The sequence below is a fragment of the Lissotriton vulgaris genome, chromosome 9 (assembly GCF_964263255.1).
Source record: "Lissotriton vulgaris chromosome 9, aLisVul1.2, whole genome shotgun sequence".
NCBI classification, from domain to species: domain Eukaryota; kingdom Metazoa; phylum Chordata; class Amphibia; order Caudata; family Salamandridae; genus Lissotriton; species Lissotriton vulgaris.
In genome coordinates this window covers 847136358-847150087 of record NC_141697.1, presented here as the reverse complement: position 1 = coordinate 847150087, position 13730 = coordinate 847136358, and the positions used below count along the sequence as shown (strand labels likewise).

Here is a 13730-nt window from a genome sequence, read left to right as displayed (position 1 = left end):
TGCAGATGACATATAACACAGATGTGTTGTTGTCAGCTTCAGCCCATTAGCACACAATTATGTGCTACCTGGAATTCATATGACTTAATTCGCTAATCATTTCTAAATCCATTTTACTTGGTGGGGGGTTGAAACAGTAAATGTGTTTTGGAATCCTGATATTGTTTTGCATGCTGCGAAGGGGCTTGGGGACTTAGGCTTCAAGGGGGGATCTAACCATGCATGGGCTTGTGAGCTTGAGCTAACAGTTCTAGGTTATAATTCCCAGTGGGCCTGCCAAACCTTCAGCATTCCAAGAGCTATAACACGAATCTTCTGATGTGTCACTTTTTTATTGGGGTCTTATAGAACAAAGCTGGTCACTGTGCATGCATTATAATGTATGTATGTATTATGTAAATGTAAATGTAAATGTAGTATACTTGTAAAGTGCACAGCTGCCCATCACCGGCACGTCCCGGCGCTGTATAACGCTGTGGAACCCTTCCTGGCTCTCCCTGTGAGATGCCCCTTCCTGGGCACTCCCAAGGTGAAGCCAGGCATCCCAGTGTTGTCGGGGCCGTTGTGGAGATTAAGCAAGCTATTGCCCAGAGTTGCAGCGTGGGACCCATGATTAGAGTAAGAGCTGAGGCAAGAATTATCGAGTCCGCAGACATTGAGCGCAAGACCCTGCCGCATCAGGAATTGAACCCTGGTCCCGGGTCTGATCTCTGTTTCTGGGTCTGCCGCTTTTAACCAGTGAGCCACACTTCTCCATGAGGAAACATTGAAGAGGGGTGATCATATTCTATTTACTTTTAATTTATGTGTGATAAAACGCTTTGTTCATGCGGTATTCCAAAAGAATTAAAATAATCCATATGTGTCTTTGAAAGTTGAAGGCTAAATACAATTGTCTAGTGTGGGCTCCTCTACACAAATGTGTTTGCTTTTGCTTCTGTTCTAAAATGGGGTTATAATCTACTGAATGGCGAACCCGAATCCATCCGAGCTGCATTGAAACTTGAAATATTTTATTGTTTGGAGGGAAGAAGTACCTTCTTTTTTAACTATATGCAAGCTCTGGATATGTTTAAAATAATAAAATACACAAGATGATGGACGGAATGTTGAAGAATGGCAAATCATTCACCCCCAGTCACAGATCTGGGTTCAATCCATCGTTATTTTGCTCACCAAACCACCCCAGTTCAGACATGGCCATATGCAAATCAGTCTTGACCCTGTGCCTCATCGGAACAGTCCAGCTCGAACTGCCAAGCCATGTCTTTCCTGGACCAGAATCAAGCATCCTAGGACCGGTTTCTGACTATCAGCCGTCTTCAGCCAGGATAGCTTAACTCCAGTGGCTTAGTGAGCAAGAGACCAATGTCTGCTCATACCCTTCCCACATAGGGTGAACAGCAAAATATAAGTCAGAGTGGGATGACTCCCCTTCTGAAGCTCACCTTAAAAAAGTGATTAAAAAATAAATCCACAAAGTGAGTCAGAAAAGGGATGTCATGTTTTGTGCTCAGCATGCCCGAAATTGAATATTATTGGAGAGTAGCACAGATAAAAATTCACACCTGGATGTGCTATGGAACCTCCTCCAAGGTGTGCGCAGAACAATTTTGTTACTGACGTTGCATCTGCTTCCATTACGAATCATTGCTGGATCCTGGGAAGGTCTATCAAAGGACAGGCAGTGGCGTAGCTAGCCCTATGGGCGCCTGTGGCAGTCTCTGCGGCGTCCACCCCATGGCGGTCGCAGTGAATGGTGGGTGCTAGCAAGCATTTACTGCGTTTCCCATCTCGCAGCAAATGCAATGAGGAGCGGGGGGCTTGCTTTTTAGTGCTGGAAGGCCACCCCCCTAAAATTTATGCCGCCCAGAGCGGATCGCCCCCTCCAGCCCCCCTAACTATGCAACTGCGGAGAGGCCTTGTGAGCTCTGTGGGAATTGGGTTAAAGATTTAGATCCTGTGCTTTTTGTATGTCCTTATCTTCACTCATTGTGGAGTAAATTGCTAAGACCATTGTTTTTAAAGTAAATACAACTACGGTAGTGGAGGCCCAGAAATGTTTATTTGCACCACCATCAGAAATAGTTGGTGCAAAAATGTTTACATTTAAAAAAAAAAGGGGAATATTTTCTAGAATGGTCTGAATTTTTGTAACTATAGTAATTGCATTCAGTCATGAATTTGAGAAATTCGGAATTTTAGCTTTTAAATACTATTTGCACAGTACAAAATAGATGTATTGCATTAATCTTTGTTTGTAATGATGGATTCAATGAGTTAATTAGAAGTACTGTATTAGCGTTGCACTTTAAAACATTGTGAATTACCTGTTTGTTGTATTTATTAGGCCTGTATAGTATTGCGTTGTAAAGTTTAAGGGCCACATGCATCAAAGTAAGGAATTGCGAATCCTAAATTGCAATTTTTAAGGAATCGCAATTTAGGAATCGCAATTGCCTATGCATGTAGGTTTCGCTAAAATATTAGCGATTCCTACACATTCATTAATTGCGAATCGCAAATTGCGATTCTCAATTAAGGAATGGCTTCCCATTCATTCCTTTGGTCCTAGAGGCCCATAAGAATGAATGAGATTGCATGCACACTTTAAAAATGCATTTATTTGCATTTTTTAAAGGAATTGCAAATTACCATCAGCTTCAAGTTGATCGTAACTTGCGCTTCTAAATTGCGAAAATGTAATTTGCGATTGCATAATGAATTGTATTTAGGCAATCGCAATTTGCGATCCATTAAAGGCATTCGCAATTAAGGAAATCACCCCCAAAATTATTTTCTTAATTGCAAATTGCAAAAAAGGTACATGCATCTCAAAAGGCCATTTTGCAATTGCAAATAGCTGAATTTTGCAATTCGCACTATTAGCGATCGCAAAATGGTTTGATGCATGTGCCCCTAAATGAATTGATAGTGCATTTGCACTTTTTCTATGTATGAGGCCTTAGAGCAAAGTTGTAAGTTGATTGGTTTTATCTCATACTTCAGAATGTTATGTATTTTATATTGTATGTATTGGTTTTTAGAAAAAATATATATATTTCACTGTATTTTATGAGGACCTCTTTCAGTACCAAATCATGATAATAAAATATTGTAATCTTGAGCAGCTGTATGAAACATGGTAACTTCTCAACAATCTTTCAGTGCCTTCAGAGGAGCAACCATGACTTGTCAAAATGCACAGAGTTCCCCATTAGTCACTTAGAGATTTCTAAATATGGAGCCCTTGTGCACAGCGGGCCACTACCTAACCCTAAATGATGGCATAAGTCTCCAAACAGGTCCTAAAGCATAATGAACTATGGTACGGCACTTCATGATAGAATCTCTATATCTATGACCTCATATCATCTTTCCAAATCCCCCAGTTGTTTCCCAGCTAAGTATGCACTCCACAATATCTTATCACTTACATATACGCAGAAACTTCCAGGACTGTAGTTGGACATTACGAAATCATGAAGACACAGTATAAACTAACAAATAAATATCCGTTCGTTTTTTACACGCTGAATTTGCTAGGACTTACACTAAAAAAAGAGTACTCCCTGATGTTCTAATGGAATTTTGCACATTATCATTTTTTATCATCCAGAAGTGAGCATATCAGAGGGGCATGGGTACCCTGAAATTCATTCTATTCTAGAGACATACTGTTTGTCGGTAGGTTTTCATAGTGTTTGCAAAATCCCTGGTGCACTACTCACCGCTGGAGGAGAGCGTAATAAGGTTTTCAGAAACATCCCTACCAAACTAACTTGTATGGTGCAACTATCTTCTAATAATTAAACATATCCAAAGGCCTAGAAATAAATAAACCCTAGTGATAAAATGACAAGGGCACCACTAGAGATTATGTACACTTTGTGTGTCAAAATTAAGTTGTCATAATGAGGCCTTGAAAGAATTAATAATTCTGTTTATAATGAAACTTTCAGAAGATTCCATTCCCAGTAATTTAAGGATGTGGTAGAACACGTTTCTATTCTCTTTCATCACTTTAGCATATTTAGATGTTCAGGATAATACTTACTAGCTTTAACCCCTCGTGCATGTAGGTGTCACCAGCTGGCTTCACTTTGCTTAAGTCGACAAGGCCTTTTGTGATTTGTGCTCTAGGAAGGTTAAAAATACAAGTTATGCTGATTATTAAAGGATCATCAATACACAGTCAGAAGTTGCCAGTTTTTTCTAAACATCGGAATACAGAGAGTTGGTGACAGTTGCCCTTTTTTGCAATCCCACTTGGGGCGGATTTAGAGCTTGAAGGGCAGTCTCCCCATTTGCTAGGGTCGAGGGGGACATTTCAGCCGACACCCTGACAGGCCCGGACTGACCGTTGCGGGCACCGGGCAATCCCCCGGTGCTCCGCAAGGGTGGGGGCTGGTTTTGGGCCCCTGGGGGCAGTTTTTGTTACAGGGCCGTTTATGCAGCCTAGCTTCAAAATCGGCCCTGTAACAAAATCGGCCGAAAACCAGTCGCACGCCCAACCTCCCCCAGGGGGGGCCAGCCGAGCAGTTTCCCGGGGCCGGTTTTGGTTCCCAGTCCGGCCCTGCACCCTGACGGACGGTGATCGCTGCCTTTAGGGGAACGGCCTTAAGGGTGGTTCCTCTGAAGACTTTAAAGGTTATTGCACGGCTCCATCTTACAGACGGCGGCCGTGGACCAAACATTTTTGTTTTGTTCCAAGAACAAACACCCAAAACCGAAGTTTGTTTTTGAAAAATAAAACCCATTAATCTCCACGCCCTGGAAATTCTCCCCCAGGGTATGGGAGGGTCGTTTTTTATTTTGTGTCCAGTCCTGCCAGTTTTTTTCTGATCATGACGGATAGAAAAACAAGCATTTGCAATGCAATAGGTCTCGCCTTAGGAAAGTTTGAGCTATTGGTATTGTAAATGACAAATATTTTATTTATGTGTTGGTTTTGAAAATAGCGAAATTAATAGCTTTGTCATTTACAATGCCAATAGTTTTAACTTTCACAAATGTGACACCTATAGCATTTGTAATGCAATATGTGTTGTATTTACATGACTTAGATCTATTGATATTACAAATAACAATGGCTTTTAATTTTTTTAATAATTAATACTTAAATAAAAGTTATTGTGATTTATAATGGCAATAGCTTTAACTTTTGTAAATAACTTCTGTGAAGATTATGTTCAGTGTATTTTATTGTGATGAAAATCCAAGAACAGAAGTGAAATATTAACATCTTTTTGTAACATTTGTAATAAAGCTTGAAACATTGAGAGAACATATTTGAACCAGTTGTTGTTGAATGGTTGCACAGATTGATGCTGTGGTGGCGCTGAGTGATGTTGTGGTGGCGACGAGTGATTCTGTGGCGTTCAGTGATGCTGTGGTAGCGCATAGTGATGTTGTAGTGCCCCTGAGTGATGTTGTGGTGCTCCTGAGTGATTCTGTGGTGGTGCTGAGTGATGCTGTGGTGATGCGATAGATAGATAGAGTGAGTGTGATAGATAGATAGAGTGAGGGCGATAGATAGAGGGAGGGCGATAGTTATATAGACAGATAGATAGAGTGAGGGTGATAGATAGAGTGAGGGTGATAGATAGATAGAGGGCGATAGATAGATAGATAGAGTTAGGGCGATAGATAGATAGATAGATAGAGTGAGGGCGCTAGATAGAGGGAGGGCGATAGATAGAAAAAGGGAGGGCGATAGATAGATAGAGTGAGGGTGATAGTTAGATAGACAGATAGATAGAGGGAGGGCGATAGTTATATAGACAGATAGATAGAGTGAGGGTGATAGATAGAGTGAGGGTGATAGATAGAGTGAGGGTGATAGATAGATAGATAGAGGGCGATAGATAGATAGATAGAGTGAGGGCGATAGATAGATAGATAGAGTTAGGGCGATAGATAGATAGATAGAGTGAGGGCGATAGATAGAGGGAGGGCGATAGATAGAAAAAGGGAGGGCGATAGATAGATAGAGGGAGGGCGATAGTTATATAGACAGATAGATAGAGTGAGGGTGATAGATAGATAGAGGGCGTTAAATAGATAGATAGAGTGAGGGCGATAGATAGATAGATAGAGTTAGGGCAATAGATAGATAGAGTGAGGGTGATAGATAGATAGATAGAGTGAGGGAGATAGATAGATAGATAGATAGATAGATAGATAGATAGATAGATAGATAGATAGATAGATAGATAGATAGATAGATAGATAGATAGATAGATAGATAGATAGATAGATAGATAGATAGATAGATAGACAGATAGAGGGCGATAGATAGATAGATAGATAGATAGATAGATAGATAGATAGATAGATAGATAGATAGATAGATAGATAGATAGATAGATAGATAGATAGATAGATAGATAGAGTGAGGGTGATAGATAGAGTGAGGGCGATAGATAGAGTGAGGGTGATAGATAGATAGAGTGAGGGCTATAGATAGAGTGAGGGCGATAGATAGATAGAGTGAGGGCGATAGATATAGTGAGGGCGATAGAGTGAGGGCGATAGGTAGATAGATATAGCGAGGGCGATAGATAGAGTGAGGGCGATAGATAGATATAGTGAGGGCTATTTACAGATAGAGTGAGGGCGACAGATAGATAGAGTGAGGGCGATAGATAGAGTGAGGGCGATAGATAGAGTGAGGGCGATAGATAGAGTGAGGGCGATAGATAGAGTGAGGGCGATAGATAGATAGAGTGAGGGCGATAGATAGATAGAGTGAGGCCGATACATAGATAGACTGAGGGCGATAAATACAGTGAGGGCGATAGATAGATAAAGTGAGGGCGATACATAGATAGACTGAGGGCGATAGATAGATAGATGGATAGATAGATAGATAGATAGATAGATAGATAGATAGATAGATAGATAGATAGATAGATAGATAGATAGATAGAGGGCGACAGATAGAGTGAGGGCGATAGATGGATAGAGGGAGGGCCATAGATAGAGTGAAGGCCATGGTGGTGGTGGTATTGGTGGTACTGGTGGTGTTGGAGGTGGTGGTATTGGTGATGTTATTTGTGGTATTGGTGGTAGTGGTATTGGTTGTGGGGGTATTGGTTGTGGGGTAGTACTGGTGGTGGTGGTAGTGATACTGGTATTGGTAGTGGTGGTATTGGTGGTGGTGGTATTGGTGGTGGTATTGGTGGCGGTATTGGTGGTGGTAGCACTGCTGTCAGAAGGGCAGCAGTCTGCCAGACGATAAATAGAGCGGGTGGGCCGAGATTTTGGTGTTCTGCCATGTTTATAGTGGAGTACCTGTCCCCTAACCTCTGAACCAGCCCCTTAGGTAGAGTGCTAGTATTGCATTTGCACAGTCGTTACAGCCGATATTGGCATCAGTCCGGGTTTCTAGTAATATCTATTGTTACTTGTGCTTCAGCCCATACAAACAGAAACAATCGCTTTTAATTTGTGTATTGCTTTTCTTAGTAACCGCACCTCTTTGCCACAGTTTGAACTTAAATGTACACATTGCAAATCTACATAAATGTAAATGATTTCAACAGCTTTAGTGAACAGTCCTATTTCAATCAAACTATGCTCTTAATGACCATACCATTAGTATTTGTTATAATCCAGTTAAGATTAAATTCAGACACGTAGGGACATGTTACGGTTTACATTTACCAATGTAAATATATTCACCACAGGGTGATTTGAAGATCAGGGAATACGTAAACTCCCCTTCTGATCACGAGTATGTCTAATTATCACCATGCTGGCCCTTCCAATACAGTAGTAGGCTGTCTCTTGAAGATGTAATCAGAAGTTATTGTCAGTATTGCTAACACGGTCACCCTGTCAGGGAACATGGCGGCCAGCTAGTTCGCCAGTCGCTGGTCATTTGCCCTCAAGCCTTTTCTATGCGGTTTTGATTCTGTTCTGATGCTGGAATCCCTGAATTTTCCCTAAAACGGTTTTGTGCCTACCAGTCTTGTCGCTCTGCCACCTCTACCCTCTGTCCCCTTTGTGAGGCTGCATCTTTGTTTGCCGCGAGTGCGGTGTTCGGAGCCACGTTGGGTCTGTGCTGAGACTCCCTGCAGGGGCGGCCTTAGGCACGTGTAAGCTGTGCACCAGCACAGGGCCACCAAACCCCAGGGGCCACCACGTTAATATATATACTTAATGTAATAATCCTCTGAGGATGGATACATATTTGCGTGGTGGCCCCTGACAGGGATTTGGCAGCCTCCGGCTCTGTTCCACTTCCAAACACCCTGACCCCCCCCCCCCTCTTCACTGGCTTCCGTGCTCTGCCCAGCCTGGACCCCCTCTTCGGGGGCCCCCTACCTAAGCTCCCTGCCCAGGGCAACCATGAGCCTAGAGCCGCCCCTGCTCCCAGGCTGCCGCTGGAGCTCCTGTGCCGCTCTGAGTGACCCTGCCCAATTTAGGGTGATTTTCGGTGATTCTGGAGTGAAAGGACCCGAAGTGGAACTGCAGCCAGCAGGGCGGTGTCTCCTGTTTACGGCGACCTAGTGGGTGCGCGGTGGAGACGACGCAAGGTCAGAGCCGCTGCCTCTATGCGATGCTGTAAGGGGCGGGGGATTTTCCTTGAATCTTATTGAAGCCTTGGGTTGGTGAAATCCTGGATGCGTGGCGATTCCATTTATCCATTGTTTAGGGCAGCGGGGGCACTTGCTGAGTGCCGCCGTTCCTGGTGCCTGCCTTATGCTCAGCTGTCTGATTCCTGCCTGAACTATCGTCAAAACAGCAAATGTAGTGCAATCAACCTCGAAACAAAGCCTCCCATTATCCATGTCAGGAGCCAATCATAGCTGGATTTAGGCATTAAGCTTGGGTCTAGAGCTGTGTTAGAAGAAACCTGTCTAGAAAAGCGTCTGGTGACATGTTGTGATAAAGCACTCAAATCAACTAAAGTATTTAAGGTACCTAAGTTAAGGAATGAGACCGCCCCTTGCTCTATGGAGTTAGCCACACAACAATCTTGACAATCTGGACAGCTTGAAAAAAGAGGGGATCAGCATATCGTGGGGGGCCCATCAAAACCAAATAAACCAGAGGTTCCTCTAGGCAAAAGGTATACATTGAGATCACGAGCTCTGGTAGGAGGAGAGACTTTTGTACAACAACCTGAACAATTGCGCCAAGTTGTGGATACCTCAGTAACAAATCATAAAGATAGGAAACCGCTTAACAAATCTGGGAAATCCCCTCCTGTGAAGAGTTGGAAGAATAATCAAGTCCCTATTAAAGTAACTAAAGTGACTCTCTCACTTAGGTCATACTTCATGGCTAATCCTCAGGGTGTTGGGAGAACCGCCAACCAGGTTGCATCAAATGAGTCTCAGGAGTTAAATATTGATATTCCTCTTTCTAATCGATTCCCTCCATTAAGTGAGACCACAATGGACTCTAGGGCAGGGAGTGGCAGCCAAGCTGAATCTGATGAGCCATGTGATACGTCCCAATCCCAGAAACACAAAGTCCGGACACATTACATGGGGTGTTAAGGCAGCTATCGGGGTTTGTTTCTCTACTTCTGAAACTAATCAGAAGAAAATTCAAGATACCTGCACCAGCCTAGAGGAAAATCTGTCGGCACTGATGCACCGGATGGAAGCCCTTGAGAATAAAGTGGGGAACTGGGCGTAGAGGTTAATGGTAATACCCAAGAAGTGCTCAGATTGAAAGACAATGAACGAGATTTAACAGAAAGACTGGAAAGGCTTGAAAATATTTCAAGAACAAACAACATTAGGATCTTAGATTTGAAAGAAGGATTGGAAGGTGATAATTTAAAAGCATATGTTATTGATATTTTAGTTAAAGCCTTCCCTCAGATTGCTGCAGCCCATGTTTGGGAAACTGAGATCCAGAGAATCCACAGGGACCCTTTTAAGTTGAAGCCTGCTCAGAAAAAAAACAGGAAAATCCTAGTTTACATTCAGTCCTATCTTCTTAAGGAGCAACTACTGGGGGCAGCTCTTAAACTGAAGTCTATCCAGATTCAGGATGCCTCCTTTAGAATACGGTCTGATATCTCCAGAGTTACAGAGGATAGAAGACGGGAATTGGGCAAGAGAATGGATGCACTAAGGGACCAGGGAGCACAAGTGCAGCTGAGATTCCCTGTCTTTCTAAATGTTGTATGGGCTAACAAGATGTTCAATTTCAGGTTTCCGGAGGAAGTAGACAGTTTTTTGGGCACAAATTAAATCTAGCATATAGTCTTTAGTCTAAGGGGATTCAACACTTATATTTTATTTATTTTTCTTATTTTTTTAGGCCGCGGGCTTTGACCCAAAAGGCAATCGTTTTTTGCCAATGGGTAGTCAGGGAGGGTTCCCGTGGTTTGGTGGGGGGGGGGGATGGTGAAGGGTTTTCACATTTGTTGGTGGGGAGCATTGGGGGAAAAAAAGGTGTAACAACATTCTCATGTGACATAACAACCTCCAGTAGTCGTAACAGAGGGTGGAGTCGGATAATGATGGGGGAGAGACCAGGTCAGGGAGGGAAACGGTATCTCGAATTCCTAAGCTGGAATGTAAATGGTTTAAGGGTTAAAGGGAGACAGCGTCTAATTCTGCAGTACTTAAAAAACAGTTCAGCTAAGATCCTTATGATCCAGGAGACTCATATTTTACAATCAGAGTCTAAGGCATTGTTTGGGAAAGTAAGGTAGGTAGACAAGGTTATAGCCACAGACTAGCAATGTTGCTCAAAAGGAGTTGCGGTCATACTTAAAGTGAATTCGGGAGTTGAACTTATTAAGTCCCAGGTTGATGATAAAGGGCGCTGGGTTATTGCCGAAATCAAGTGTCAGGAGTCTAAATATACATTTGTTAGTTATTATGGGCCCAACGAGGATGATGCAACCCCTATGAATAATCTCTTTCTTGACCTGGCTGATATGAGTCTCCTTTGATTTTGGGAGGAGATTTCAATGTGCTTTTAAATAACCAACTTTATAGGTCATCCCCTAGAACACAGATAGCAGTTCCGCGTGTCAAAGCTTATCTCTTGAATATATTAAAAAACTTCAATCTCTGTGATGTATGGCGGAAAAAAATGGGAGAAAGAAAAGAATACTCTTTTTACAGCAAGAAGAATTCCCATTACTCTAGAATTGAATATATGTTTATGGAACACTCAGATCTCGAAAAAGTCAGTTCAATTGGATACCTGCCCATATACTTATCTGACCATGGTGCCATAGCTCTTAATCTAGAACTCCCCCTAGCACTTACCCAGAGGAGATAGACTTTAAATAGGAGATTTCTTCTGCAGCCCTCAACCCCTGTTTTTTTTAAATCTGAAACATCCAACTTTTTTCGGAATAATTTGGGGTCAGCCCCCTTACACGTGGTTTGGGAAACTTTCAAGGCCTGGCTGAAAGGGACACTAAAAGGGGCGGTTGTGGGGTGGGTTAGGGCTGAGAGGAAAGATCTTGCCGATCTAGAACTACAGATATCAGGGGCAGAAGCAGATTTAAAGATCAGAGGTTCCCTCAGCACGGCTAACGAGAATCTAATAAAGAAAGTTGCGAAGTTGCAGTTGAAGTTCAGACTGAAGTCTGAAGAGGTCTTACTCCAAAAATGGGAGGCAAGTAAAATGAGCGATTTCGAGCAGGGGGAGAACTGTGGCAAACTTCTTGACATGAAGAGTAGGGTCGATAGATCTAATAACTACATTACTAAGATTAAAGTAGGCGTACAAACCTTGGGAGATAAAGAGAATATAGAACAAGCATTTGCTCAATTTTTTCAGGTGTTATATCAGGAAGACCTTCAGGTGGAGGAGGAACATATAGATGGGTGGCTCAAAGGGAAACAGCTCCCAAAACGAACCAAGGATAGTCAGAAAAGCCTCACCTTAGAAGTAACTGGGAGCAAGATATTAACAGTATTAGATTCAGCCAAGAAAAGGAAAGCGGCAGGGCCGGATGCGATTCCGATTGCGGTTTACTCTATTTTGAGGCAGGAGGTGATCACTGTCTGGTTGAAAATGTACAATGAAATCTTGGATGGTACATCTCCCCTGCCCGACTCTTGGAATGATGCAGTTATTGCATTGATCCTAAAGCTCAGCAAGGATCCTACTCAGTGCCAGTCATATTGGCCGATTTTGTTACTAAATGCTGACTATAAGGTCTTTCCTGGAATCTTGAATAATCAGCTTTGTAAGATCATAGGGCCAATAATTCATGAGGACCAAAAGGTTTCTTGCCGGGACGGCAGATGTCGGACCCGATACATACTTTAATTGGGGCAGTTGATTTGGCTTCATCTCAGGATTTTCCTCTTTCAATCATCACCGTCGACGCAGCCAAAGTCTTTGATCGTGTGAACTGGCACTTCTTGAATAGAACCGTGAAGATCTATGGCTTTGTTGACGGTTTCAGGGAGGTTTCTTAAAAAAATATACAAGTCCCCCCGGGTTTGGATTTTGGTTAACGGTGGCCTTTCCCCTGTGGTCAAAATAGGGCGCAGCACTAGGCAGGGTTGTCCGTTGTCCCCCATTTTGTTCGATCTGTATATAGAACCATTAGCCCAGAGTTTAAGACTAAACTAGACAATTACTTCTTTCCAAATAAATGGGTTTGTGAGGAAATTAGCGCTATATACCGATGATTTGATCTTAATATCCTCTAATGTTAATTTTACCCTCCCGAAGCTTTTTGCGGAAGCTCAGACTTTTGGGTAATTGTTGGGCTATGAAATAAATAATGACAAAACTGAGATCATGGCATGGAATATCATAGATCAGGAGGGGATCTTTGCTAAGGAGCTCAGATATTTGGGAATTATATTAACGCAGGACTTTACTCAAATCCCTACAGTCAATCTAGTTAGAATCTCAAAAGAGGTTAACCTCTTATTAAAAAGATGGCAGAAAATCCCACTCTCCCATTATGGGCGGGTTAACCTGATCAAGATGTGTGTTCTACCGAAATACACCTATCTGTTTAATAATATCCCCCTAGAGTTTGCGAGTCTTAAAATCCAGGGTAAGATATCCTCTTTTATTTGGGCAGGCAAAGGGATTAGACTGTCCTGTAAAAAACATAGGCGCAAATTATTACGAGGGGTCATGGGCCTACCAGATCTTCAGTTGTATTGTTATGCAAACTAAAAAATTGTAGGATGCTGCTGCTCACTCCATATGATTCATTGATAGGTGGCATGTTTAAAGCTATGCTAGTGGGCATAGTGGAGCAAGGTTTTATGTATAAATTTGGCTCTCCTAAAAAAAAATTCAAAGTCCATCTGAAGATGCTGCGTATGGCGGCCAAATTATGGTCGGACTGTCGAGATTGTCTGGGACTTTCTGATTATAGTGAATGGGCCCCACTGTTTGAGTATCCCGGAACACCGGAGTGTCTTTTCGAAAAAAATAAACACTGTCCCCCTGTTTGCAGTCGGCATACGCCCCTTTAACCACATTGTCCCTCAGTACTACACAATCTGCTTCTGATCAGCCAAGGAAGTCTGAATTCAAAGGGGACTTTGGAGGAGGGAATTGTTTTCCATGCCATCATTATGGTCCTTTTCGGTGATATTAGTGCTAGGTGAATACACTTCAGAGTTTGCTCAGCTTTTTTAGTCAATGTAAAGTAAACCAAAAGACACCACTCCGGTCCAAGCAGGTTAGCCGCGTTTGTGAATTGAGAGATAGATGGTCAGAGTGACCACTCAGCAGTATTCCCCATTAGAAAACACTTACCCAGT

General features: G+C 42.6%; 1 protein-coding gene across 1 annotated transcript in view; it reads right to left on the bottom strand.

The window, feature by feature from the left end:
- LOC147692352 (anthrax toxin receptor 2-like) overlaps nt 1-13730 on the bottom strand; it is a 705434-nt gene that overhangs the window by 343737 nt on the left and 347967 nt on the right. The window contains exon 4 of the mRNA XM_086939524.1: nt 4058-4139. Coding sequence (XP_086795650.1) covers nt 4058-4139 — 82 coding nt within the window. The remainder of the gene's footprint in view (nt 1-4057; nt 4140-13730) is intronic.